The sequence below is a fragment of the Heteronotia binoei genome, chromosome 15, assembly GCF_032191835.1.
Source record: "Heteronotia binoei isolate CCM8104 ecotype False Entrance Well chromosome 15, APGP_CSIRO_Hbin_v1, whole genome shotgun sequence".
Classification (NCBI taxonomy): Eukaryota; Metazoa; Chordata; class Lepidosauria; order Squamata; family Gekkonidae; genus Heteronotia; species Heteronotia binoei.
In genome coordinates this window covers 24,500,741-24,528,647 of record NC_083237.1, presented here as the reverse complement: position 1 = coordinate 24,528,647, position 27,907 = coordinate 24,500,741, and the positions used below count along the sequence as shown (strand labels likewise).

Sequence of the window (27,907 nt, the reverse complement as noted above, 5' to 3'; positions counted from 1 at the left end):
GGATGCCATCCAGGGCTTCTTGGAGCCAGGAGCCCTCCTGGGTTCCCCGGGAAGGGCGTGGGGGTGCGGCGGGCCAGCAGGAGGAGCTCTGGGTCCTGCAGTGGGGAGGGCGGGGGGCTGCCCTGCTGAGCCAGCAGCGCGTTCCGGGTGTCGGGTGTCGCGGCAGGTGGCACCCGTGGGGAGGGGCGGCGAGCATGGCAGAGGCGCAGGGACATCCCAGCTGCCCGGGGCCGGGGAGGGGGGCACGGTGGCGTCTGACCCCCAGGCGGGGGGCACAGCCCTCGGCCCAACCCTCTCCGGAGCTCCGTGCGCTCGTCTCCTCCGGCTGCCCTCCTCACCTGGGCACAGGCAGCTAGGGAAAGAAGGACAGCCCTCCCCTTCGGAGAGGCGGGCACACCCTCCCAGAGAAGCCGTCGGGGGAACCAGCGGGGCTTCGGACGGGCGGCCAGGGCAGCGATTGCCAGAGCCCAGCGGCCAGGGGAGCTCTCTCTCGCTTCCATTCCGGTGAGCAGGATTGCCTGGGTTCTTTGAGGGGGAAGGGTTGGCGGCGTCTGGGCAGGGGGGTGCAGCTCCGGGAGGACAAAAGGCAACGCAGATGGGGAGCAGCTAGGGACCTTTGGAGGAGCTGCGGTGTGTTGATGGAGGAAGGCAATGCATACTGGATAGTTGCCCTCCCTAGCAGTGTTCCTGTGCTTATAACAGCGGCCCGACAGGCAGGCATTCAGCGGGTCCTACCTTCCCACCTTCGCTCACATTTTATCCTGCCCCCCCCCCAACAAAAAAAGAGTGTAACAGAGTGCGAGGCAAGTTACTCAGAGAGTGTCTGGGCCCAGGTCACCTAGTCAGCTGGATGAAACTAAAGAGGGAGGAAGGGCCCCTTTAGACCACCAAAAATGCTATGCCAAGAGTTATGGAACCTGTGGGAATAAAAGCCACACAAAGGAGGTGGGTGGGTTGACAGTTAGGAAAAGGTGTCACATAAGATAGAGCAGAAAAGGTGGCAGGAGCCACCCCGAGGTCTCCCAGGCCCTAGTCCAGTCCTCTAACAATAATCTACTATCCTTCCACTTAAGTTTATATTCTTCCTGATATGTGCTCTACCTGTTGAATGTCTGCCTGACATGTAGCTCTTAAAAGCCTAGGAGTGCTGCCAGAAAGGAATTCCTTCTGGATTCTTTTAGAAAAAAGCAGGGAATCTGGCGGGGGTGGGGAGGGGGCACAGTTCCCACTTCTTTTGCACTTTTGTTTCTTTTCCCCCCTGTTGAATGTAAATAGAGCCTCCCTCAGATTTGGGTTTGAAACCAAAGACACTTCGAAGATGACGCTCCTTGCTTCTGAGCGATCAATGCTTATCCGGAGCAAATTCCGCTCTGGTAAGTAGAAGCTCAGCATAGGGTGGGGGTTGTACTGTTTCACATAACTTGTAATGAGATGATGATGATGATGATTAGAATTGTCACAGTCATATATATGACTAGTAGATGGTGTTCTGCAATTCAAGATTTATCCAAGTTCTTGGTAACTGCAGATGTATCTCTTGCTGTTCCAAGCAACACTGTCTTCTGGAGCTGAGCTTATGTTATTTGCTGAATGCCCAGAATGTCCAGGTGTTTCTTGAAACTTCTAGGCACTGCTCCAAGGGTTCCAGTGACAACTGGCACAATGGTAACCTTCTTCTTTCAAAGACAATCTAACTCTGAAGGGCTTGGTATTTGTGATCTTCTCTTGTTCTTTCTTTTCTGTTCTGCTGGTTCCTGGGATTGCAATGTCAATGATCTAAGCCCTATTTCTCATTTTTTTGACAATTGTGATATCATGGAATAATAATAATAATCAGACCTCGGATTCAGTGGGAGCTCACAGGAGTTAAGCTCCTGGACCTTTCTGAGAGTTCCACCTCCTTCTGAGAATTCCACCTCCTTGTCCATTGAATAGTATGTGCAGCTGCATAACAATCCCTGGATGAGCTCCACCACCTATTTTTCTACAACATGACTCCTAATAATAATAATAATAACAACACTATTTCTAGAATAAAAACCAACTAGATGAACTATTAAAGCATTGTTCACATTTATAGACCTTACCTAAGGTTGTCAAAATTTATAAGAACTTGTCACTTTTTTATAAAGCTAATTTCATCATGAACGCTAGCAGCTCCATAATTTGTTTTGCAGTTAGTATAAATATCAGACCTCCCAATGATTACATTATGTTTTGTTTTAATAAATACCTTAAAATGTGATTATTTGATGGACAATTGTCAGCCTGACTGTCCTCTCCATAAGAAAACAATTCAGTAATAACTATGCATAAATGAACAAAAATCTGTAGCAAAGAAAACCGGATTATATGAATAAGCACATCTATGTCAATTTACTTAATTGCATATGCAATTATGCAAATTATATTGATTGTCTTGTATTGTTTTAATTTGGGTAATTCTCTCTGCTTCTGCCAGATGTGTGGAAGGTCAAAGGGGCATGTAGGGTCATGCTCTTTGACCTGTGTGAGAGATCTTTACAGCGGATTGTGTCCCAAGGGCTTCATGGCTGCTACCCTCCATAGTAGCCAGAAGTCACTGTTGTAGGATGCTGTGACCTTGCTTGATAGCAAGATGGTTTCCCTTTGTGCAGGAAAACCTTCTTCACATTCTTTTGGATCATGTACGGAGTGCATTTCTCACACCACTGTTTGTTGGGGTTAAGGAGTAGGGCCTAAAAATCAGAAGGAGGGGTTTCCATATGGGCCATCTTAAGCATATTAACTTTTGCAGATCTGCCACAGGAAAAACCCTCCCTCCCCACCCCTGCAAATCTGCAGCCTGCCTGAGACAGCCAATTCCTGTTGCGTCATGTTAAATGCTGGCCTTGACAACTTGTCCTTTGATGAATCAGCTATGCATTCATTCACCACCACATTAGGCTATATGGACCTAGCTGCTATGCAGGGCTGAATGCAACTGACAGCTTTTGTGTTTAAATGGGGAGAAGATATCAGGTCAGTTTCTTGGGCATTATGAACACCCCTTTGAAGATACTTTGAAATAATGGGTCATGTAAGGGGATAGGTTTGCACACACACACACACTCCTCCATTTTTCAAAAGTTCCAGCACCTTTAGCTGAACACTTCTGACCACATGCAGAGTTCAGTTCTGACAATTGGCCCCAAATGTGGCTTCCTTTGCAGTAGGTTTCTTCAGCCCCAGCAGAACAGGGAGTGGATCAGCCCTGTTTCTTGTGCTTTTGAATTAGGAGGCTGAAAAAATTGTACCTTGGAGGTTGGCTTTGGAGCTTGCAAAGCCAAGCAATTTGCAGCTTCCCTGCCTACTGGCAGCCCGAGAGAAACATTATCTGGCTCTAAAGTGACAGCGCATGTGCGTTTTCTCTCTCTCTCTCTCTGTCACTCACACACACATCCCAGCATGCATATGCCAGGCTTATGAAATGGTACTGCTGCCTTTCTCTGATAGGAAAGGTATTGGTGGTAGGAGATAGCAGGAAAAGGCAGGCTGGATGTGAAATGGAAGCAGCAGGAAGGGAAGGCCACTAATTTGGGAAGGAGAGGGTCAGTGAGAGATCTCTGCAGATACTGCCACTCTCTAAAAACCTGGTCTGGCCAGCTGTTTTGCTGTGGCCCAATCTGTTGACCAGGCTGCCCATACTGTCCTACGATGTAACAGGCATTCCTTGGAGGCTATTGGGGTGGTCCAGAGCATGACCTCCCTCAGCAATAAATGTAACATCTCCCTTCAACTATAAAGCGAAGGTTACCTGATGAAAATGTCCTCCTAAGCCTGTTTTGCCCTCTAGTCCCCTAGTGGAGGCAAGCTTCAGCTTAAATAGTAGGAGTGTCTAACATGTGATTTGTCATAGTGATCAGTTGTTTGAAGTAGTCAGTTGGGAAATATGTCCTCTTTTTTGCTTTTCAAAATATAGTAACCCTAATAAAGCTGAGTGATTTTTGGCCAGTCATTTGTCAGCCTAACCTTCCTCACAGGGTTGTTGGATGAATAAAATGGAGGAATAATAAACCTTATATGCCACCCCTGGAGGATAGAAATGTAACAGACAGATAAATCTGCCATGCATTACACTTTTTAATTTTTAAGCTGCCTTATAACATGTTTCACGTGCAGGGCTTTTTTTGAGCAAGAACGCACAGGAACGCAGTTCCCGCTGACTTGGCAACAGGGGTGCGGTCTAATAATTAAATGAGTTCCTGCTGGGCTTTTCCTACAAAAAAAGCCCTGTGTGAAACAATGGTGATGTCAGGGGATGTGCCCTAATATGCATATAAGTTCCTATTGGTTTTTTCCTACAAAAAAAGCCCTGTTCACATGTAGGTCTAAAAATTAGACCTGCCAAGAAAATCATTATCAATGATTAAATGAGGAGAGGGTGTTTTTAGTGGCAAATCTAACTGAAAAGCTACAGGTATCCCTGTTTAATTTTTGTGGATATTTCAGTTCTGCTGGGCTCCTGTAAACCTTTGTTTTTTAAAACCTGTTTTAAAAACCTGTTCCCTGGTAAAGGCCCTCTGAAGTTTGGAAGCGAATGTATTTATATTCAATGACTGAAATAAATCTGTATCAGAAAAGCATCTGAAATTAACTGATGTATCAATTGAAAAGCAACTGTTTTAATCAACAGAGCATCCTTTTAGTGCAGTCCTAAGAATGTTTTCCTGGGAGTAAGTTCCACTGAATAGACCTGAGAAAGAGTCTGAGTAGACCTGCTTATGATTGCTGTCTTAGCTGACAGTCTTTGCAAAAATGTTATATATTCTTATGATAGGTACGGGCACCCAGAACCTGCGAAAGGCTACAATTCCCCCCAAGGTGTCTGCAGCAGAATTCATGTGTGAAAAAAGCCTCCATCTTGTATATCCAAAGGGCTCTTGCAGCCACTGGCCTGGGAGTTGGGGGCATCTTGTATTTCCATCTCTCCAAATAAATAGCTAATGGCGTCACCCCAGCTGCTGCTGACAACGGGACAAATGCCCAGGCAGGCGGGCAGGCAGGAGAAAAGGGGGCACAGGAATAGAAACGCTTGGTGCAGTCCCACCCTCCAAAGGTATGACGTGCTTGCTTTGGGATGGCAGTGAGGGCCCACCCCATCTTGCTCTTCCTTAGACAAGGTGACTCCAGGGAGCCATTGTTAGGCCTGCTCTGCACACAATACATTCTGAGAGCTCTCAGACTGGTTTTTTTTCAGAGCAGCACAACAAAGCAAATGGAGGCTCCTGGCACAGTGAGGGGCCTTTGTCACCAATTCCACCCCTTCAGATAAGGCCTCTTCCCTCCCTGTGTGCTCATGGGAAGAGGTCCCTCATTGTTTCGGGCCTAGTTCAGCCAGCCCACGTTTCATTCCAGAACTAGCAGTAAGTGAGAACTGTGAGGCCCAGCCAGTTGTCATCATTCTTAGGCCAAAAACATAAATGAGTGTGACTGCCATGGCTTCTGCCTCCCTCACAGCTAACCTTTGCCATTATAGTTTTTTATGTATGCTGAGAATTCTGTTTCAGGTTTGACCCTTTAGACCTCTTCAGGGATTCAAAGATTACTTGGCCTCTGGAGGACAGGCTGTGGCCTAGTAAAATGAACTGAAATTTGTTGCCTGAATGTATTCATAGACCAAGCAAAGAAGATTCACAACTCACTTTCCCAGGGGACAGTGACCTTCTTAGCACTGTTATAAATATACAGTTACAGAATTCTCTGCTTGGGTGTGAAAGGCAGGGAATACCAATTAAATCGGTTTACAGTGCATGAGTGCCTTAAAGGTTGTTGTTAATGTCTTTTGACTCTGGATCCGGTCAATAGTTAACCATCCTGATTGTTAAACGGTTTGTTCCATCTGGGTCACTCCTAGTTCAAGATCAGATTACAGATCATTAAACCTCAGCTTCTTTCTTAGTGATTTTGTGATCTGTCTTAGTTATTTCTAATTTTTGTTTTAGCTTGCTGTTTTCTGTCAGGTGATGTTTTGGTTTTAATCTCAAATTGGACATTTATTCCTATACTTTACTGGTGAAGATGAAGAAGAAGATGTGTGTGTGAGAAAGAGAGAGAGCGAGAGAGTTTGCGGATTCTGATTTTGGAACTGACAAGCAGTATTTTTCTTCCTGTTTTTTTAAATGTCTGGTTACTGATAGGAAAAAATCCACTAGCCTTAACCTAACCTTATCCCCCTCTTCATAGTTCTCCAGCTCCGAATGCAACACCGAAGATCCCAAGAGCAACTCTCTGAACGCCACCTCCTTCCAGGTGATGTATGTCTATGCTGGCAGCCAGAGCTGGGGGTTTTTTCACACCTGCTGCTGAATTTCAGACATGTCATTCTTTTTACTATTGCAGCCAGCTCCCATGTTGTATCAGAGCTATACTGCCTTTGACAGATTTGTCTGCACCCCACAATATTTAGTAAACAGCCTCTGCTGCAGTATTAGTACTTTGTCATGACATTTCTTGGGAATGTTACTCTAAATATAAGTAAGTAGACAGCAGTTTGGGAGCCTGAAGGCAACTGAATATTTAATGTATATAAAATGGCATTGTTTGCCATCTTCTAGTCTGGCTAAGCTGCTCCAGAACCAAAAACACAGACCTTATGACACACCCACCATATTTAGGGAGGGGGGGAAAATCAGTTCTCACTTTATGGCAATGCCAGAAAAGTCAGGGATAGATTTGAAGCAGGATTGCCTCCTCCTTTACAGAACTTTGACTTCAGAGTAACAGGCCCAGATCCTCAGCTAAAGGATGTCCATGTAGGGAGAAAGTCTGTTGCATTTTGCAAAAACCGAACGCATGGAGAATTCTTCTTTTTATATAGAGTGAGTTCTGTGGCTGCCCTTTTTGAGGGTGCGAAAGAGACAGACTACAGAGATCTAATAAGGAGAAGCGTGTTCAGCTAATGGTTGTGTTTTTAATAGGAAGTGTATACTCCAATATTTGGTTTTATGCCCGTGAGGATATTAAAAGATGCCTTAGTCAGGGATGCAGCCCACTCCATTGCTTCCCATGCTAGCAGAGGCTATATTCCTGTGCTCTTCAGGGGCTGCATGCAATGACAAATGGCCACACGGCTCTGTGCTAGAGCACATGGTTTGCCTGAAAGTTTAATTCCAGGCACGTCCAGGTAAAGATCAGGCAGCAAGTACCGGTACTGGGAGAGAGCTCTGACCAGGGAGTTTTCCTGCACTATTGCTCAAGAGCTATTAATCAGAGAGGTTGTCCTATGCAGACAAACATTGTTCTCTATCACTGAGCCATGATAGCCCTCTCCATAATACATGAAGGCAAGTATCCACAGTCAGGTAGTGGAGATGCGGTGTAAGTGAGCCACTGGAACAAATTTTTGTGGAGCACTCCACTGGATCTATTAAAAGAGATTTTGTCAGGCCTACATATTTCTAAGTTTTTCTCAACCATTGTAAAGGGCTAGAAATGTAAGTCTTTTAGAAAGAACACAGAGAACCTCAGGGATATTGAACTCTGTGTGTTTCTGAGGTACCAAATTCCTCATAAAAGGGAAGAAATGGTAGACATTTGGGATATAGCCAGCCTTCATTTTGTAGAATTGAAGGTGAGACTCAGTGACTTTCCTCAGGCTACCTGGTGGATGATATAATCCACAATCTGATGGGAAACCACTTCTTTATCAGTGTGAGGTGGTTCCTTGGGGGTTTCTTACATATGTTCTGCCAGAGAATACATCTGCAGAAGTTGATGGAAAAAATGCTCCAGTGATCATGCTAACAAATGTCCTGTGTTGCTCCTCCAGCGCTCAGCAAACCCCTTGTGACTTTCTCGCATCCCAATGAGCCACAGAGCCAGAACAAGGTGAGTACCAATGGAATGTGGTATAAATATTGGCAATGTTTCCCTCCACTCACAGTGACTTACCTCATCATGTCCCCCTTGTCCATTTTATCCCCACAACAACAACCCTGTTGTGTAGGTTAGGCTGAGAGACAGTAACTGGTCCAAGGTCAGTATATGAGACATTGCAGGGACAAGACTTTCCCCAACATGGCTTTTTTAAAATGAGTCATTCACAGAGAGAGGCTTTTTAACAGGGCATCCTCTTCTGCACCAGCTGCCACCTCTGACTGCCATCCGACCTGCTGTCTGTGCATAGTTCTTGTAATGCCACCCCTTTCCCACTGTCCAGAGGAAAAACTGGGTAATATTCCTGCTGTAACCCTCTAGTATCAGATGAAGCTGCTTTCTACTGAGTCAGGCCACTGGTGCAAAGCAGCACAGCCTGCTCTGGCTGGCAGCAGCTCTATAGGGTGAAGAAAGGCCCCACTATCTGAGATCCTTGTAAGTGGGGGTTGATCTCAACAAAGGCAAAGTACATGTTCTAACACTAAGCCTCCATTCCATGTCTCCCAGCTGGTATTTTAAACTTTATCTATCTGGGGATGCTTGTTTTCTTGTGGGGGTGGGGGAATTTGAGTGTGTCCCAATCAGTGGCCACAACATCCATCCTTTCTAACTAAAGCCAAACTCTGCTTCCTTTCCAGGGAACTAGAAGTCCTGACTTCAGCATGACTTTTCATTTCCCCCAGTGATAACGCTGTAGGCTATTTCACTCATGATGTTAAAAAAAAAAATCCCCCCCCTTTTTTGAAAAAAGTTCCCACATCTTCAATAAAAAAGCTGTATTGAGCAGAATGCAGATCTAATTTCAAAATATCTTCCTCTTGCTTAACGTACAGTATCAGTGACATTTACAAGCGCTGCATTCGAAGTTCAACAGCTCTGTCCAATGTTACTGGTAGAAATGCTGTAAGGGCCTGTCTAGGCAGCAGGTCCTTGAACTCCATGGTTGGGTTCTTCTGTAGGAGGCTCTGGGGAAATGGTGATTTCTTTCACCCACCTGAAGATCCTTGTCTGTGGCTTAGGAGCATTGGCCATTCTTATTATGTTATACTAACAAAGGGCTTCTTTCATACCCTCTGCTTCTCCTCAGGCCAACGATTTGGTAAAGCTGAAAGCCTCTCCCCGTCCCCACAAGACCAGCACTGCCAAGGGCCAGGTGACAGAAGGTAAGATGCACCTTCTGAACCCCCTATTGAAGGGCAACAGAGCTCCTTAAAATACAGTTATAAATCCCAGACACTCTGGATCCTGGCGTCTACTGTTCTGCCTCTCTTCAGTCAGGCCTATTGGGCTTCGACCATTTATTTAGTCCCTAAATTCCCTCCTAAATGCCCAGGTGGTCCTGGCTCCCTTCATCTTTGCCCCACAGATAAAGCAGATGATGCAAGAACATAAGATGAGTTTGCTGGATCACATCAGTGGCCTATCTTGTTTAGCATCCTGTTTCACACAGTGGTTAACAGGTTAGCCTGGTAGGCCAAGAAAGAGGGCATAGAGGCCGAAGCCTTCGCCTGATGTTGGGTGTGGGTTGGGTGAATCCTGCCCCTATCCTACCATACCACTGAGCTAAGTTCATTCATTTATTTAAATATTTATACCCTACTTTTCCTTTTGGCTCAGGGTTGAAGTCTTCCTCCAATGTGTTTTTTCCTCGAGGGACATTTAAGTTAGAGAAAGGTTTGGAGGAAGGTTAGCTCTATCAGGGTATCTGGATCTCCCACACTGTTATGCCAGATCTCCAAGCTTAGGAGTGAATGTTGCTGGAAATGCAGGGTTTTTTTAAAAATTCCATCATCTTATTCTGGTACTGAGCAATGGCTTGTTCCTGCCAGTTGTCTTTGGGCTTAGTTAAGATTGAGTTATCAGGGGCTTGTAAGCATTCATCTTCCCAGTTGATTTGCTTCAGGGAAGCCTGAAAGAAGATTTTCTCTTTTGGGGTTCCCTTGATCTGGATCCCTCTACCAGAACTGCGGAGGAAAGCCTCATCCCTCCCTTTGTTTAAGAGGGGCTGTAGAACTTCCTTGCTTAGAAGGACCTTTGGGGAAAACCAAATTGTCCCTGCAAATGGGGAAGGTACCTTCTCTTTGGAGCTCATTGGCTAATGTAATGTACATAAATAGAGGCTTGTAGTCTGAGGATTGTTTGTTGATTGTTTTATTCTGGTTATTGGATTAGGAGGATGGAATATGCTTAAGAAAAACTGCCTTGAGCAAATGGGGAGAGTAATATATAAGTAGTTGCCTTGATAACAAACAGTCTGGTTGAGAAAGGCACTTCTGTTCCCTGTCTCTTCCACTCCAGCACCTCCCGGAAACCCTACTGAGCTGCAGGACAAAAAGGCTCGCCTGGCCGAAGACCTGAGCGAGAAGATCCTACACCGCCCTGGACCACTTGAGCTGGTGAAGAAGAACATCCTCCCCCTGGATCCGGGCATCAAGGATGCTGTGACGGGTAATGGCCTGGGATGCTTCAGCACACCAGAAAGGGGAATGTTGCCCAATAGGACACAAGCAGGGACCTGTAGGGAGAGAAGGATCCTCCTAATGGGCCTTTTACTCTGGAAGGTTGACACAGAAGGACAAAGCAAGTCCAAACAGGGACGAAAGAGTTTAGTGTGGATAACTGGGTCTGGCCCCCACCTGGATGGCCCAGGCTAGTCTGATCTCATCAGATATCAGAAGCTAAGCAGGGTCGGCCCTGGTTAGTAACTGAGTGGGGAACTACCAACAAAGTCCAGGATTGCTGTGCAGAGTTATGCAACGGGCTCTGTACATCTCTTGTCTTGAAAATCCCATGAAGGGCAACATGATGGCATTTTCCACCACCGCCACCAACTAGGTATGAGTCTCACCTTTGTCCTAGACTTGTCATGTGGTCTTGCCATCTGCAAAATGAGAACATCAGGAACCAGTGCGTCAATAGGGTAGCTGGCTGGGGTCACTTGGGCTTGGTGAGCTTTTGGCAAGAGATTCTTGGGTTCAGGTCCCTGTTCTGTTAAAAAGGTAAAGTGTGCCCAGGGCAGGCCCTGCCACTAGGCAAACTGGGTGATTGCCTAGGGTGCCGGCCTTCTGGGGGCACCAAATTGGGCACCCCCGGGCCTCGGATTCAGTGGGAGCTCACAGGAGCGCAGCTCTTGAACCTTTCTGAGAGTTCCGCCTCCTCCTTCTGAGAGTTCCACCTCCTTGTCCATTGAATAGTATGTGCAGCTGCATAACAATTCCTGGATGAGCTCTACCACCTATTTTTCTACAAAACTATCCCTGGGCACCCCCCATGTGACTTGGTGACATTATCGGGGGGGGGGGGGAAGCAGAAGTTAGCCTTGCCTAGGTGCCAGACAATCTAGGGACAGCCCTGAGTGTGCCATTGAGCAACAACCATTTTAAGGCAATTCCATGAAGTTCTGGCTCATGGGGTTTTCAAGGCAAGAGATGAACAAGGATGGTTTGCCATTGCCTTCCTCTGCTTAGCGGCCCCTGTTGTCTTTGGTGGCCTTGCAGCCTAAGTACTAACCCTGCTTAGTTTCTTGAGGTCTGACAAGATCAGGCTTATTAGGACTGCTACCCTGTCCTGTTAACAGTCATCAAATTGCATTCTCTCTCTCCCTCACTCTGATCTTCCAGTCTAATCCCAATTATGCAGATGACACCCAGCTCTATCTATTGATGGGCGGCCAGTCCGAATGTACCCCAGAAAATCTAGACCTGGCCCTTCAAGCCGTGGCTTCATGGCTGAGGTTGAGCCGACTGAAATTGAATCCGACAAAGACGGAGGTTCTTTATCTGAGCCGGGGTGGTCCGGGGGGAGGGGTTCATCTGCCGGCTCTTGACGGGGTGCCATTAATACCGGCCCCTAAGGTCAGGAGCTTGGGCATGCTCCTTGAGTCCTCCCTTACAATGGAGGCCCAGGTAGCAGCCACAGTTAGATCCGCCTTTTTCCACCTTCGGTGGGCATGGCAGCTGGCCCTGTTCCTGGAGCACGACTTAGCAATGGTGATCCATGCTACGGTCACCTCAAGAATAGATCTCTGTAACGCTCTCTACATGGGGCTACCCTTGACGCTATCCCAGAGACTACAGCTAGTGCAGAACGCTGTGGCGCGGCTGTTAATGAGACTCCCTCGATGGGAGAACATTCAGCCAGTGCGAAAGAGCTGCACTGGCTTCCTGTTGTGTTCCGAGTTCGTTTCAAGGTGTTGGTGTTGACCTTTAAAGCCCTTTATGGTCAGGGACCTGTCTATCTGTGGGACCGCCTTTCTCCGCATATTCCCCAGAGAGCACTGCGTTCAGGGTCGAAAAATCTATTGTCCATCCCTGGACCAAAAGAAGCCAGGTTGCGTACGACACGAGCCGGGGCCTTCTCGGTGGCAGCACCAGAACTCTGGAACGCTCTCCCGGAGGCCATAAGGGCCCTGTGGGATTTGTCTACATTCCGCAGGACCTGTAAGACTGAATTGTTCCAACAGGCCTTCGACATTTAACTGAGAGAGAGCTGCCACTGGACATCATTGGAGAGCCAGTTTGGTGTAGTGGTGAAGTGTGCGGACTCTTATCTGGGAGAACCGGGTTTGATTCCCCACTCCTCCACTTGCACCTGCTAGCATGGCCTTGGGTCAGCCATAGCCCTGGCAGAGGTTGTCCTTGAAAGGGCAGCTGCTGTGAGAGCCCTCTCCAGCCCCACCCACCTCACAGGGTGTCTGTTGTGGGGGAGGAAGGTAAAGGAGATTGTGAGCCACTCTGAGACTCTTCGGAGTGGAGGGCGGGATATAAATCCAATATCATATAGAACTCCATGCAGAGTACCGATGGTCACCATCGAACTTTCAGAACCACTATACTGTACTGTATTAATACAGCACCATGAAATGTTTTAAATAATTTAAATATGTAATTATGTTTTATATGTTTTATTGGTTTTTAATGGAAGTAATGTGATGTTGTGAGCCACCCTGAGTCTGCTTGCGGAGAGGGCGGGATATAAACTTAACATAATAAATAAATAAATCTTCCATAGCTCAGTGGTAGATTTGAATGGAGGTGAGTCCAGGTTTGATCTCCAGTTAATAAAAGCTCTTAGGTAATTGGACTTGGAAACTTTGCCTGAAACCTTGGAGAGCCATCCCCAGTTGCAGAACCAAAGGCATCTTTGTATCTCTGCCAGGGGTATTCTAAAGATTAGACGTATCCCATGACCCTTGTATCTTCTATTAAAAATCCAGACATTTTTTTTCTCTGTTTCCTTTCCAGAGGCAGTTCCGGCTGCACCTGATTCCTTCACCTTTGAGGAAGATCTCAGTAGCTCCTCTTCCTCTTCCTCCCCGTGTTTTGCACTGTCCCCAGGAAATGCCCTTGGGAACCTGCCCACGGCCTCATCAGGGGCAGCCTTACAGGTAAGTAGTTGTGGATAAGCGTTAGTCTTTGTAGATTAAGTAATGTGAAGGAGGGGAAAGTACCACAACTGGAGATGCCAGGAACTGAACCTGCAACTTTCTGCATGAGACGCATGTGCTTTCCCCCTAAGCTGTGACTTCTTTCAAAGCAGAGATAGTCATTGGGCAAGAATATAGTAAGCAGGGTTACCAACCTCCTGATAGGGCCCAGAGATCACCTGAAATTCCAACTGATCTCCAGAGTACAGATATCAGTTCCCCTGGAGGAAATGGATGTTTTGGAGGGTGGCAGCACATCTCCAATGAGCTCCTTCTCCCAAACTCACCCTCCCCTGGCTCCACTTCTAAATGGTGCTGGCACCAGTCCCTCTCCCCCAGTACAGTCTCCTCTGACTGGCAGCGATTTTCCATGGCCTCAGGAAAGAAAGTCTTTCCTTTCTTTTTTTGTTTTCTTTTGGTATTCATGTATTTATGTGTGTGTGCATGCATGCCCAGAAGACATAGTGGCTTACGGCGACCACTGCTGGGGCATGGAGGACATTCAGAGAAGTGGCTTGATACAGCCTGCCCCTGCCTCCAGGTCCTGGTATTCCAAGGAGGTCTCCCATTCAAGTATTCACCAGAGTCAGCCCTGCTTAGCTTCCGATATCTGACGGCATTGGGCTTGCCTGGGCTATCCAGGTCAGCCCTCAGACTGAACTAGCAGCTCTTCCCAAAAGATCTCATAATATCCCCAAATGTCTTGGCTTAAAAGATATCCATACATACAACTCAGCAGGAAATACTTCTGAGATCTCTCCTCTCAAATGATAACTCAGCAGGGATATGATGCTTGGAGTCCACCCTCTGAAGCTGCTGTTTCATCCAGGGGAACATCCCTGAGGATCAGTAGCAATACAGGGAAAACCCCAGCCCTCACCTTGAGGTTGGCAACCCCAAGCAAAGCTCCCAATCATCTCAAGGGAGCTTGTGGGGAAGAATTTTTGGAAGCATAATACGTGCATTTATCAACCACCAAGACAAAGGGAAATGCAACTGAGAAAGAAAGTGCATTCACAGGAAATAGAAAAGAAATACAACTTGGAAAGAAAGCGCATTCACGGGAGGATGATTGGGACAGGATCCAAACTTCATTCGTGGTGTTTGAGTTCCAGCAGATGCATCTGTTTAATTAATGCATTTGTTTGTTTATTTTTTTAAAAAAAAACTGTGCTGCCTTTCCACCCACCTTAGGGTCCCCGAGGCAGTGAACCATCCAAACAGTGTTTAAAATAGAAAGAGAAAAATGTTTAAGCAATTAAATAAAACATATAAATACACAAAAACACAGTTGGAGCATCTGCTGCCTAGGCAAGAGATATGCAGAAGGGGTTTGCCCTTGCCTGCCTGTCCGTAGCCAACCTGGACTTCCTTGGTGGTTTCCCATCCAAGTTCTGACCAGGGCTGATGCTGCTTAGCAGCTGAGGTTTGACCAGATGGGGCTAGCCTGCACCACCCAAGTCAAGGCCACTGTATGTTGTTGGTGGAGGAAGCGCCATCAAGTCACAGCTCTCCTCTGGCAACCTGGTAGGGTTTTCAAGGCAAGAGATGTTCAGAGGTGGCTTGCCATTGCCTGCCTCTGCGCAGTGACTCTGGACTTCTTTGATGGTCTCTCATCCAAGTACCATCAAGGGCTGACCTGGCTTAGCTTCTGAGAGCTGACAACATCGGGCTAGCCTTGGACCATCCTGTACGTTAGCCAGTATTTAAAGGCAGAACTAGCAGTTCCTTAACTTAGGAGGTGCAAGGCCCCTTTGAAAATGGGCCATCTTCAGGAGCTGATGAAAGGCTATCTGGGCTGGTGCCACCTGGGAAGGTAGTCCAGAAACCCTGCGGAGTATGTAGGACTAGAAATCTTGGAGAAACAAAAGTGATCTTGTGTTGGGTGTTAGTGCGAGTACAAAATAATTGTGTGTGATCTTGCTGCCCTCTTCTGGTTAATGTGAACATAGCAGGCCGAAGATTCAGGGAGATGAACTTTCCTGGGCACTGTTATACGATATGTCACAGGGTTGCCTGTTTCAGGTTGGGAAATTCCTCCTGGATAGTTTAGAAGCAGGTGGAACTTTGGGAGGGCAAAGTTTGAGAAGGAGAGGGACTCCATTGAGGTACAGTGTTCACACAGTCCAACATCCAAGCAGGGTTGCCAGCTCCAAATTGGCAAATACCTGGAGATTTTGGGGGTGGAGCCTGAGCTTTGGGGATGGAGAAGGACTTCATTGGAGCATAATGGCCATTTCTCCAGGTGAACTATTCTGTCGGGAGATCTCCAGCCACCACCTGGAGGTTGGCAACCGTACATTTAAAGCAGCTATTTTCTCCAGCAGCAGGGATCTCTATGGTCTGGAGATCAGTTGTATCCTGGGAAATCTCCAGGCCCCACCTGAAGGCTGGCAACCCTATCTGCAACCTTTAATCAATCAGCTGATTTTACAAATCATCATTAGCTCAGAAACTTAATCTCCATTTACCAGACGGCATAGTTTTAATTTGTAAAAATTACTTCTTTTTTTTAATGCAGCCACATCAAAAGATGCATGACCTCTCGGGTGAGCAGTAGGAATGTGCATCTTCTAAGAGGGTGAAGGTGACTAGTCTGGGGCAGAGGTGCCTGAGAAGCCTGAACATCTGAAATGAATGAGGCTTGGGTTGAAAAATACAGACACACACACATACACAAAGCAGTTTAGGCCCTTCTAGATGAGAGCAGCAGTGCAGGGGCTGGGCGCCAGGGTAACTGGGTCCTGTTTTCCGCTTGCTCTCCCTGCAGCTGGAGCTACCCCCGCTCCTAGCAGATCAGCAGCCCGCCAGGTCGACGTCCACCGCTGAGTCCGAGTTCCCTCTCCCAGGGGAGAGCTCCCTTGCCAAGCCCTCGGTCTCGCTTCTCAAGGTAGGGATGGCTGCTGGCAGGGTGGAGCAGCGAAGGGCCTGGTGGGAAAGGCTGCTCTTTGGTAGGGAGGGGGGAAGAAGTCCTTTCCGCCATTTTCAGGAGAGCCAGTGTAGAGGAGTGATGAGAATGTTGGCTTGGCTAGTTCTTGACAGTTTTTTTAGGTCAAGTCTCAGACACGTTTCAGAGCTCTGTGCTTCCCAGGTGTGCGTGGGCCTGAATTGGATTGGGCACCCAAAGGGAGAGGACTTACCCACTCCTCCTGCACCATTTTTCTTGATCCTAAATGGCCCTGGGGAGCCCCTGTCTGCCGCCTGGGAGGTTTGTATATTGAAGTGGTTACATGTCAGATTTTTCCAGTCACGCAAATACTACTCCCAAACCCTGAACTGTTTTAGGTGAGGAAAATGAAGCGAAGCAGAGGAGGGCCAGAGGAGAATCTCCGTGTGTGCTGAGGTCAAGGTCTGAACCGGGCCCACGTGTGCCTGGGAAACACAGCATTGTGTCTGTGACTTGACCTGAGGTGTAACTGAATAAAATGTAATTTGCAGCCAAGGTGTCAGAAACCCAGATTCAGATCTCTCTTTTTTTTTTTGCTACGTCTGGTCACAGCCAACTGACAGCTGCACTGCAGGGTTTTCAAGGCAAGAAACTTCGCAACCCAGGACATCCTTAGTGGTCTCCCATCTACAAACTAACCAAAGTTGGCCCTCTTTAGCTTCCGAGATCTGACTAATCTGGGCTGTCCAGGTCAAATCCCTGTTCTGCCGTAAAGTCTCGTCACCCTCAACCTCACGGGGTGGTTATGGGGGGGGGGGGGTAAATAATGGATGAGGGGTGAACCACATGAACCCCCGTGCTCCTTTTATTTATTATTATTAAATTTTTATTGATTAAATTGAATTTTTAAAACTCCCTCCCCTATAAAGGTGGACTCAGCCTTCCATCCTTCCGAGGTCAGTAAAATGAGTCCCCAGCTTGCTGGGGGGGGGGGGGTGTGGGAAGTGTAGATGACTGGGGAAGGCAATGGCAAACCACCCCCTAAAAAGTCTGCTGTGAAAACGTTGTGAAAGCAATGTCACCCCAGAGTCAGAAATGACTGGTGCTTGCACAGGGGACTACCTTTACCACTATAAAGACAGGACTCCAGGCAGTGTACAATAGAATATAATAAATACGTAATTTAAAAAATAGGAATACAGTTTGAAAAAAACATAACTATCAGCCTAAACAGATGATGCTCAGAACTCCCAGTTGTTCCACTGCCTGAAAAGGGGAAAGGCAGGGTGGTGGGAGTGCCAGGAAGATGGAACTGTTGCTGTCCTCAATAAACGCCTGGTGGAACATCTCTGTCTTACAAGCTCTGCAGAACTTCATAAGGTCCCTCAAGACCAATGTCCCCTCTAAGCTTGTGAGCCGAAATTCTACTTAGTGAGCTACTGGCATTAAAGTTGTGAGCTACTGCATAGATTCGTTTGCTCTGGGGCCATTTTTCCTGAGCTGTGTGTGAGCTGTGTGAGCTGGAGGCTAAAAATCTGTGAGCTAGCTCACGCTAACTCACCTTAGAGGGAACACTGCTCAGAACATGGATGTTGTTTGGCAAAGAGTCCCACCAGGTTGGAGCCAGGCCAGAAAATGCCTTGGCTCTAGTTGAGGGCAGGCAGATATCTCTCAGGCTGGGACCACCTTGGAGAAAAGACAGGATAAAAATGTGACAGGTATATAGAAAAGTAGCGGTCATTCTCTCTAACCCTAACCATCTTCACAGGGTTATTGGGGGATCAGGCAGAAGTAGAGAACAATGTTGTAATGTGCTTTGGGTGCCATGGGGGAGAAATGCAGGGTATAAATCAGACTGAGCACCATGCCCAAGGCAGTAGGAACCCTTGCCATCAATGAGCTTCCTGTACTGTCTTACTGAGCGGTCTCTGCCCTTTGTTTCCCAGGCCTCACCCAAGGTTCCCGAGGCCAGGAAACCGCCACGGCCCAAGAAGGTGAAGGAGCCCCGGCCCAAAGTGAAGAAGCTGAAGTATCACCAGTATATGCCGCCGGACCAGAAAGGGGAGCAGGCCCCGGTGCCCATGGATGCGGCCTACGCTCGCCTCCTGCAACAGCAGCAGGTCTTCCTGCAGCTCCAGATCCTGAACCAGCAGCAGCAGCCAACGCCGACATCACCAGCAACCTTCTGTGTTCAGGCCCTCCATACTGTCCCCGCCAGGTAACTCCCCACTGGTAATCACAGTGTCTTTGTACTGACCATTTCCCAGTGTGCTGTGCCTCTACCACTGGATGCTGGGTATTCCTCTACCACTGACTGGTATGCCTCTGCTATGAATGGGTTGACCCGTGATAGTCTGACATTAATGACCAGCTTTACTGCACTGTTATTGTTAATATTTAAGTGCAAGAAAGGCCAGCCGCTTGTAAACTGGGTAATTGCTTTTGAAACACCCAAGGAGGTATTGCCTTGAAGCCTGAACAAGCTTCATCTCTCACAAAATGTCAAAAGCCAATTTTGTTCACCTTTAAAGTGAGATGGTGGACAGAGCTTCTGCAGCTATCTTGATTAGATTTGGGATAAAACCCTGATAAAAGTACTTCTTGGATCCTGTCTGGTTTATGAGCCACCAGTTGGGCACCCTGGTTTAGGAGAAGAATTTTCTCACACTGCGTCAACCCAGAGGACCCTCTAGCTGAACTATAGGAAGAAGGTGGACCAGGGTTCCTTGGTGGACTGCTTTTCAGTGTCTGGTGGAGCACTCATGCAGTGTTTGAATATCCGAAGAGTATTGTTGGATCAGAAAATCAGTCCATCTACCAGCATCCTGTTTCATATAGTGACCAACCAGTTCCTCTGACAGTCCAACACCAGGGCATAGTGGCTGAGGCCTTCCCCTGGTGTTGCCTCCTGGCCCTGGGAGGTCTACTACCTCTGTAGATGGAGGCTACTATGGCTGGTAGCCATTGAGGGACCTGCTGGATATTGACAGACTTCAAAGAATGCTGGACAAGATGGTTGTTGATTTGATCCAGCCTAGCTACAGTCCACACTCGGGATCTCTTGACGCAGAGCACTAACATTCCTCCTGCAGCAGCTGGACGACTACAACACCATCCAAGGTGCCCAGATTGGACCACCTCGGCCATCTCCTGCTTCTCCTCCATGGTGAAGCGCAGCCAACATTGGGATTCTTGATGGCTCAGGATGGAAAGGGCAAGCAGACATTCCTCACTCTCTCTTTCTCTCCCCCACCCCCCATGTACAGCAATGCCCCAGAACAGCTGCTCAGTTTCTCCGGGACTTCCACCCCACCAAGTGGGCCCCCTCCTCCTCCTCCGCTCCCTCTTCCATCTCCAGCCACACCAACCTCCCCTTCGCCTCCCAAGCCGGAGCTGTTGCCTGCCAACCTGGAGGAGCTCACGGTGAGTTGGGGCTGGTGCCACCACATTCCAGATTCTGCATCAAGACAACTGAAACACTGCAACTTGAATGGATGGTGCAAAATCAGGGCCATTTGCACGCAGCTGCTTCTTTTCTTTTCTTTTGCATTATTTATTCTGCTTCTGTGTTCAGAGAACCCAGAATTATACGGCAAGGTCTAGGAGAGAAAAGATAGGTTGAAGGATCTGAAGAGAAGAGGATAGATGGGGGCCATGAAGGATAAGGGAATGGCAAAGTAGCAAAATAGCACAAAAATAAAGGGTGGCCTATGCTGATTCCTGAGCTGATGTGATCCAGTTGTGGAATTACAGAATTCCTATGCCCCTGCCCATCATCTCTTGGCATTGATTTATTTTTGGGGGGAGATTGTAAATTTTCTAACTTGTGTTTGAAGCAGCTTACAAGAACAGAAAAGGAGGGGAGTTAAAGTTCCAGTCTTAAAATAAGCTAAAAACCCAAATGAACAAATATATAACAACAGGGCTTTTTTTGTGGCAGGAACTCCTTTGCATATGAGGCCACACACCCCTGATGTAGCCAATCCTCCTGGAGCTTACAGGGCTCTTAGTGCAGGGCCTGCTGTAAGCTCTTGGGGGATTGGCTACATCAGGGGTGTGTGGCCTCACATGCAAAGGAGTTTCTGCTACAAAAAAAGCCCTGTATACCAAAATAAGTTTTAAAAAAACAAATATAATCAACCTGTTGAGAAGATGGGGCTAGTGATTTGCAAATGGTTTTGGATGTGCGCCTGGTTTCTTAGAGGGGATGCTATTTGTGGAGTGTTTGGGGATGCTTTCCTCTCTGTCCTTAATTGCGGCTGTTGGTTCCCAGGTCTCAGAACTCCGCCAGCAGCTCCGTAAACGGGGCCTCCCTGTTTCAGGCACCAAGCCGGCCTTGCTAGAGCGCCTCAAGCCTTACCAGGTGGCCCGAAGCAAGCCCCCACCAGTCCCGCTCTCCAGCACCCGCTTGGCATCTCCAGACCTGGAAGAAGAGGCCCAGGCCTTGCGGGAGAAGCAGCGGGTGGCTGAGAACCTGGCCCTGAAGCTCCACCGGGAGCCAAAGCAGCACGACCATGATGACCTCCGGGTGGAGCTGGAGATGCACAAGCGGATCAAGAATCGCCGCAAGGGAGCGTTGCAGTCGCCTGGCCAGCCGGGAGCGCCACCACCTTATATGCCAAAGAGGGAGTGCGCCAAGGAAGGGGGAGGCCAAGAAGACAACTTCATGGTGAGCAAGTTGATGTTCTTGGTTCACCCGAAAAGGGGTGGGGGGAGTCACCCTTGTTAAGTTGAAGGGAAGAAGCTGTGCACCTACATCTGTTGGGTGTCGGCACAATCTGGGAGAGGGGTGCATGTAGCCCACCTAGATGCTGACCAGTGAACACAAAGCCTGTTAAGAAGTAGCCAGTCTGCCTTGGGGAAGGAACCGCAGTGGGCCAAGAGCAACATATCAGAGAATCTCTGGGAACTGCTGGAGGCAGAAGAAGCTTGAGAGCCAGTTTGGTGCAGTGGTTAAGTGTGTGGACTCTTATCTGAGAGAACTGGGTTTGATTCCCCACTCCTCCACTTGAAAGGGCAGCTTCTGGGAGAGCTCTCTCAGCCCCACCTATGTCACAGGGTGTCTGTTGTGGGGTGGAAGGAGATAAAGGAGATTGCAACTGCTCTGAGACTCTGAGATTCAGAGTGAAGGGCAGGATATAAATCCAATATCATCATCTTCTTCACCTCCTCCCTGCATTTCTCCCATCCTCCCACCAGGTCTTGTGCCCTCCATCTTGCGAGCCGATTAATTCTGATATGGAGCTGCCCCTTGAAATCACAGCGAGCCCCGTCGACCCGGCCCCAGGGACCCGCTCCCTCGAGGAGGAGCTCCAAGAGGCCATCCAGAAAGCTCAGGTATTTTTTTTTTGTGGGCGGGGGGCAGCATGCCAGATGACTGACTACTTTTTCTTTCTCCGAATGATTTTTGACTGCGTTTATAGAAACAGCGTCTTCAAAAGCTGTTTCGTACATTTAAAAGTTTATGTGATATATATGTGGCCACCATGAGGGCTTCAGCTCAGACATGTGCCTGGAGTTCTGTACTGGGAGCAGCTCAGTTCCCGGGTGTGCAGGGGCTTGCTTCAGATTGGGACTGCAGTGTGTGGGGAAAACAGGCGAGCCCTCCTCTGCGCTGGCATTTTTCTGCCCTGAAGCAGCTCTAGAGAGCCACCGTTTGCCTTGTTGGGGAGGAGGGAGGGTTACACGTCAATCCTGAAGAATGACAACTTAAGCATCCCAAATTTTAAGAAGTATAGCAAGCTGTCCTCCAAACAGCAAGAACAAGTTCAAAGCATGGGTGATGAGTTACCAGAATCAGGGACAGGGCAAAGTATGTGAAATAAGCAAACAACAACAACAGTGGTTCTTTTCCCTTCTCTTTGGGTAGTTGGTGCCAAGCCAATCCATTGAAGAAATCTTAGAAGAGCCTCTGGTGTGTTCAGGTGAGAAAATGAGCTTTGGGACCTCAGCGTGCCATTGGAGCGGGGGGCGCCCTTCCACCAGGATTAGCTGAAGGCGAAACTCATTAGCAGATCCAGTTGGGAGAGGTACCCGGAGTTTCCAAATTGGTAGGTAGGCACTGGGGCTGACCTGCTCCTAATGGCTCTGCCTTAGCAGCATCGCACATAGAGACACTGACGGGTAAATGACTCATTAACATGACGGATCCATCATGGGATCTCTCAGTGAGTGCTTTAATTATGAAAAGAGGCAGCAGGGAGTAGGATTTAAATTCTGGCAGTGGTGGTAGAGCATGAAAGAGTTCCTGCTTTTCTCCCCATGCTGTTTTCCTCCCATAGAAACTGTCTTCCTGTTAGGTCCAGTGTGGGGGGGAGGAGAGGTACAACACAGGTGCCTGCCTGTTTCCTTTCCAAAGTGTAATAGCAGCTTAGGAAGGCCTTGTTTTTACTGGGGAGATGGTACAGGATGAAGATGTAAGTGACCCGACACCCCTGCACTGCAGCCTTGTGCTATACCTCCCCCTGTGGCTGCTTCTTAAGATTACAGTAGATATTGGAAGACCCAATCATGGATTCCCAGCATCACCTGTCATTTGGCTCTGAGAGCCGTGGGGTGTGCATGCTCCAGAGCACTGTCTTTACATTCACATGGTCCACTGTTAAGTCCTTCCATTGAAATCAGGTTGTGTGCCTAAGCTGAGAGAGCCCCGGAGCAAAATGGAGCTCTTGGTTGGGATTAGGGTTGCCAACTTTCAGGTGGCTGGAGATCTTCTGGGATTACAACTGGAGAAAATGGCATCTTTGGAAGCACCAGGGCTTTCTTTGGCGAAACAGCCCAGCAGGAACTTATTTACATATTAGGCCACACCCCCTGACAGCACCATTGTTTCACACAGGCTTTTTGTGGGGAAAGCCCAGCAGGAACTCATTTGCATATTAGGCCACACACCCCTGACGGCACCATTGTTTCACACAGACTTTGTAGAAAAAGCCCAGCAGGAACTTATTTGCATATGAGGCCACCCCCCTGACACCAAGCCAGCCCAAACTGCGTTCTTGTGTGTTCCTGTTCAAAAGAAGCCCTGAGATTCACTATGGCACTGTACCCCGTTTAAGTCCCTCCTGTCCCCAAACCCTGCCTTCCTCAGGGTCCACCCCCAAAATCTCTAGGTATTTCCCCCCCTGAAGCTAGCAACCCTAGTTAAGGTCCAGTAGATGGGGATAGTGTGTTAAGAATACAACCTCTGTTTTCTATTCCTTTGCTTCTAGGTGACCTTCTCCAAGCACCTGCCTTGACTCCAGAGGTCCCCTCCAATCATGTCGCTCCATCACCCCTCATCCACCAAGAAGCATCGCCACCAAAGAAGCCCCGCCCCAGCAGCGAACCTTCTTTGGTGTCCTCCGCCATCTTTGATTTCCCTGGACCATACGATTTCCTCTCAACCGCTTCTTCCTCATCAGCATCTCTGGACTCATTGTCCTCGGTTTTCTCCCCTGACTCTCTGGAGATGCCACCGTCTCCTCCAGACGCCTGGCAAGGGAGCAGGGCCCGTACAGGATTCGACGCTGTCGATTGGCTGGAGGCCTTGACCTCAGGCTCTGCCTCGGGTCTAGGCTCCACCAGTCCCGTTGGCAGCAGCATCTTCTGCACGGACTTCTTCGATTCACCAGACCTCAGTGTCAACCACATGATAGACCTAATGGTGGAGCAGTGGTAGTCGAGGCACCAGGAAGCTGTCTGCATAGCCAAGGCCTGAAGGGAAAAGGGGGAAAATCCTCCTTCTGTCCTGCAAGGTCATGGCAACACTGGGCAACTGTGTTGCATGGGCAAGAATGACAGTGTTTTTGGGTGGTCAACATCATGCTTCACCTGGATGGTCTTGTTTCCATTGATGCCAAATCCAAATGCTCCCTTAAGAAGAATTAAATCACTGGCCTTTGGGTTGGGCCAATGCCATGCCTTATCTTGAATGGCCGGGCAATCCCAGAAACCTTTGTGGTTCTCAATGATGTGGCTATCCGGAGATAGATTAAGCTAACATTTGGGAGGACAAGAATTAGCCAGCTGCATTGGATGGGTAAAATCATGATTCAGGACAGCATTGTCTTCAGTGGGCCCTCATAGATAAAAAAAACATGGCATTTCCTGTGATGGCAGTTCTTGACATCAGTAAAAAAAGGCAAAGGTTGTCCCCTGTGCAAGCACCAGTCATTTCTGTATGAAGCATCTAAACCTAAAGTATGTAGCAGCACCAGTTCTGGAAACTATCTGGGAGGGAATCAACAGTTGACATCTGAATTCTTAACAGCTTTAGATGCTATCATGGATTAAAGCATTGACCGATGGGTTGTGCTGGTTCTACTTTCTACTTTGAGCATTCGATGTCTGCACCACGTCAACTGGAGAACTCATGAACAGACTGGGAAACACAGTGGTCAAAGATCTTGGTTTGGTGGAACAATGAAGACTGCACCCGCTAGGCAAACATCTGGGCTCTCCCCCTTGACGTGCTGCCACTGAAGACAAAAGGTGGAGATTCTTACCTTGCTTGAGGCATGTCCTCTTGTTTAATCAAGCCAGACTGAAGAAGGGAAGTGATAGCACTAAAACCCGTTTGGATTGTACCATCTCAAAACCCTAGGGGGACAAGAGGAGGAGCTACAGTTTCCTGAGCCACCCTGAACCTTCTGTGGTAACCTCTTGTTATGTTGTGTACAGAGGAACGCTTGCTGTATTTGGGACTGTACCATCTTTCATAGCTGGCCAGAAAAGAAATGCGGTTCAAAGAGAGGTGCCACCTTTGAAGACTCTTAATTTGACTCTTAATTTTTTTCTTATTCTTTTTACTTGGTGTTACAATGGAGGGAATGTATGGGCATGCCAAATGCATATACATACGGCTGCAAACCATTCTTTGGACTAGGGGTGCGACAGCTTCCTAAGGGAGCTGGACTGGGGGAGGGGTGGCACGTTCACTGGGCAATAGCCATGGTGGGTCATGTCCAAGCAACCAAAGGTTGCTGGGAGATTTAGACCAGTAGAGTTACAGGTGGTTTGGGACACACCTCTGGGAACTCCAGGGGGTTTTTTGTAGCAGGAACTCTTTTGCATATTAGGCCACACACCCCCTGATGTAGCCAATCCTCCAAGAGCTTACAGGGCTCTTACTAAAGGGCCTACTGTAAGCTCCAAGATGATTGGCTACATTAGGGGTGTGTGGCCTAATATGGAAATGAGTTCCTGCTACAAAAAAAGGCCCTGTGTAACTCCATCACTCAGACTATGTAAAGACCTGGGCTTGCAAAGGTTTCATCACAGTTCTCACACCACCCCCTGAGAACTGTAGTTAGAGCAGATGGGGACCTCTAGTAGAGAATTTCTGTCTCGTTACCATGACTACAATTCTGGGGGTTCATTAGGAGAAGCTAACAGTGAAAGTGACTTATAAAAACTACAGAAGTCTGGTAGTATAGATATGCTCATATACTTTCTTTAGTACGTGTGCTCTCAAATTAATGGACAGTTTGGACATACATAAATACAGAAGCCACTCAGCGTTGGAAACAATATTTGCCCTGTTTTTGTCCCACATAGAGACCAATTTCACACTAGACCTTTAATTCTAGTTTAGCCCTGTCCCCAAGCTGACATTCTACACAAAAATCATAGAATCATAGTTGGTATCTCTGATTCTAGTGTAGAATGTCAGCTTGGGGATAGGGCTAAACCAGAATTAAAGGTCTAGTGTGAAATTGGTCATAGTTTTCCCTGGAGGACTGCTCACAGAGGAAACAAACGTGAGCAGGACTGCCCAGAGCACCTTATTCGCTGGCTGGGTGCCTCTGTCATCACGAAACATCTTCCCTCCTCCCCAGATCAGTTTTTCAAACTGGAGATACAATTCTTTTGAAGAGAAAAATCAGACACATAGGATTTCCTCAATGTATAATCAATCAAAGAGCATTTTAAACAAAGATAAAAAGGGGGAGGGGGGTGGAGGATAGTTTTGTTTTGGCCTCTTCCTTCATGCTTCTGGTGAGCTATTCACCCTTGGAGTGCCGGGGGGGGGGGGGGGGAGTTGTCTGTATGTCATTTGAAGAGCAAATACAGCTGTGCTCAATCTACAGGAGCAAAAAAGGGGGCAATTCCTGATTTTTCCCTCCTTGTATGTCTGTCCAAACTGTTTACAGTAGAAAAGAGCAGGACCAGATCTACATATTTTTGAGTGGGGGCAAAACCAAAAAATGGTATCCCCACACAAAAAATAAGCCACGGGCAATCTGACTTCCCTCCATTTAAACACCCCACCGGGCTCTCTGACTTCTGTTTTGACCTTTGCAAGCAAGGAGCTGCCTTAGAAAGAATCAGTGGATGGACATTGCACCAAGGGGTGGTGGTGTCCTGTCCCAGCAGTGTACCAATCGTCAGGTCCACTCACCACTCCGTACCATCATCTTCACATCTCCTGTCCACTCCGAATAAACATCCTTTCTCACTGCCTCAAGCACAGGTGCTGGTGGTGGTTTTTCTTTTTCTTCATGTTGGTCAGAGGCACAGCACAGGCCCCGTGGCTGAAGGAAGTTCAGTATTCCCTAAGAAATCTATGCTAGGATCAGACATGATTCTAAGCAAGAACATCTTGCTCTGTAGCCCCTCTGCTGCTATGGTGAGCCACAGAAGAGGAGGATAGAAGGGATTGTATTATCCTCCCAGGTCCCCGCATAGCTTGGGCCCCTCTACAGGGTCTTCTTAACTGGGTCTCAGCTATAAAAGTGTCCAGGTCTGGCCCAGGTAACAGCAATGGGGCTCCCGCGCTAGGTATCTTACCCTGCCTCCTTTTCCTCCTCCCTCATCCCAGTCTCCTGCACCCTGTAGTCTGCCTGCAGCCTGTTTTCAGCTGCCATGTTTGATGTAGTGGTTAAGAACACGGACTCTAAACTGGGAGAACCGGGTCTGATTCCCCCCTCCCCCCCCACATGCAGCTACTGGTGTGACCTTGGGTCAGTCATAAGATCTCTCAGAGCTGTTCTCTCAAGAGCAGCTCTCTCAGCCCCACTTACCTCACAGTGTGTCTGTTGGGAGGGGAAGGGGAAGGAGATTGTAAGCCACTCTGAGTGAAGGGTGGGTTATAAATCCAGTTTCTCCTCTGAGCTTTGGCCTGCACTCCTCTGGAGCTCTCCACCCACCTCCAGTCTCAGTCCTCACTGCTCAGCTCCCTTCTGAGGCCTAATGCTGATGCCCTGCCCCTTAACCCTTCACAGCTTTCCCTTTTCAAAGATCCTGGCTCCCCATCCCCAGGGCTTTTCTTGAGCAGGAGCACACAGGAATGCAGCTCTCGCTGGGGAGGCATCAGGGGGTGTGGCCTAATAGGCAAATGTGTTCCTGCTGGGCTTTTTCTACAAAAAAAGTCCTACCCATCCTCTGCTCCAAAATACAGCCCACCATGACTTGTTCCCCACTTCCAGAGAATGCAGAAGCACATGACACATACACACATAATACAGCCCCAACAGCTGCTGTTTCTGAAGACAATACATTGTGTGTGGGGGGGGGGGGGTTGTTTTGAACTGAGAAGTGACAGGTGAGTGTGTCACTCGTTACATGCCAGTTCTTTCCTGCTCTGTTCCTACTGGCATTTTTCTACATCTGAAAAGCCACAGAAGGAAGCTCTATATGTGTTTGTGTGTGAGAGGGAGAGAGATTGGAAGCAAAATGTGCTAGAGCAGAAAAGTTTGCTTTGTTGCCTCACTACTCAA

General features: G+C 48.0%; 1 protein-coding gene across 1 annotated transcript; it reads left to right on the top strand.

Moving 5' to 3' along the window:
- Positions 1–195: 195 nt before the first annotated feature.
- On the top strand, positions 196–24,264 carry LOC132584477 (myocardin-like). Its single transcript, XM_060256369.1, has 14 exons — positions 196–504; positions 1,288–1,373; positions 6,205–6,270; positions 7,790–7,848; positions 8,984–9,059; positions 10,195–10,344; positions 13,140–13,282; positions 16,092–16,211; positions 18,155–18,426; positions 19,475–19,631; positions 20,482–20,877; positions 21,408–21,545; positions 22,078–22,132; positions 23,420–24,264. Exons 2-14 carry the CDS (start codon positions 1,319–1,321, stop codon positions 23,866–23,868), a joined length of 2,136 nt encoding a protein of 711 aa, XP_060112352.1. The 5' UTR covers positions 196–504; positions 1,288–1,318; the 3' UTR covers positions 23,869–24,264.
- The last annotated feature ends 3,643 nt before the right edge of the window (positions 24,265–27,907 follow it).

What these genes read in the sequence shown, in the direction of transcription:
- LOC132584477 (XM_060256369.1), top strand. Translation starts at nt 1,319, where the DNA reads ATGACGCTCCTTGCTTCTGAGCGATCAATGCTTATCCGGAGCAAATTC. An exon ending in CATCAAGGATGCTGTGACGG is followed by an intron (nt 10,345 to 13,139) that starts GTAATGGCCTGG and finishes TTTCCTTTCCAG; the next exon opens with AGGCAGTTCCGGCTGCACCT. An exon ending in CTCCATACTGTCCCCGCCAG is followed by an intron (nt 18,427 to 19,474) that starts GTAACTCCCCAC and finishes CCCCATGTACAG; the next exon opens with CAATGCCCCAGAACAGCTGC.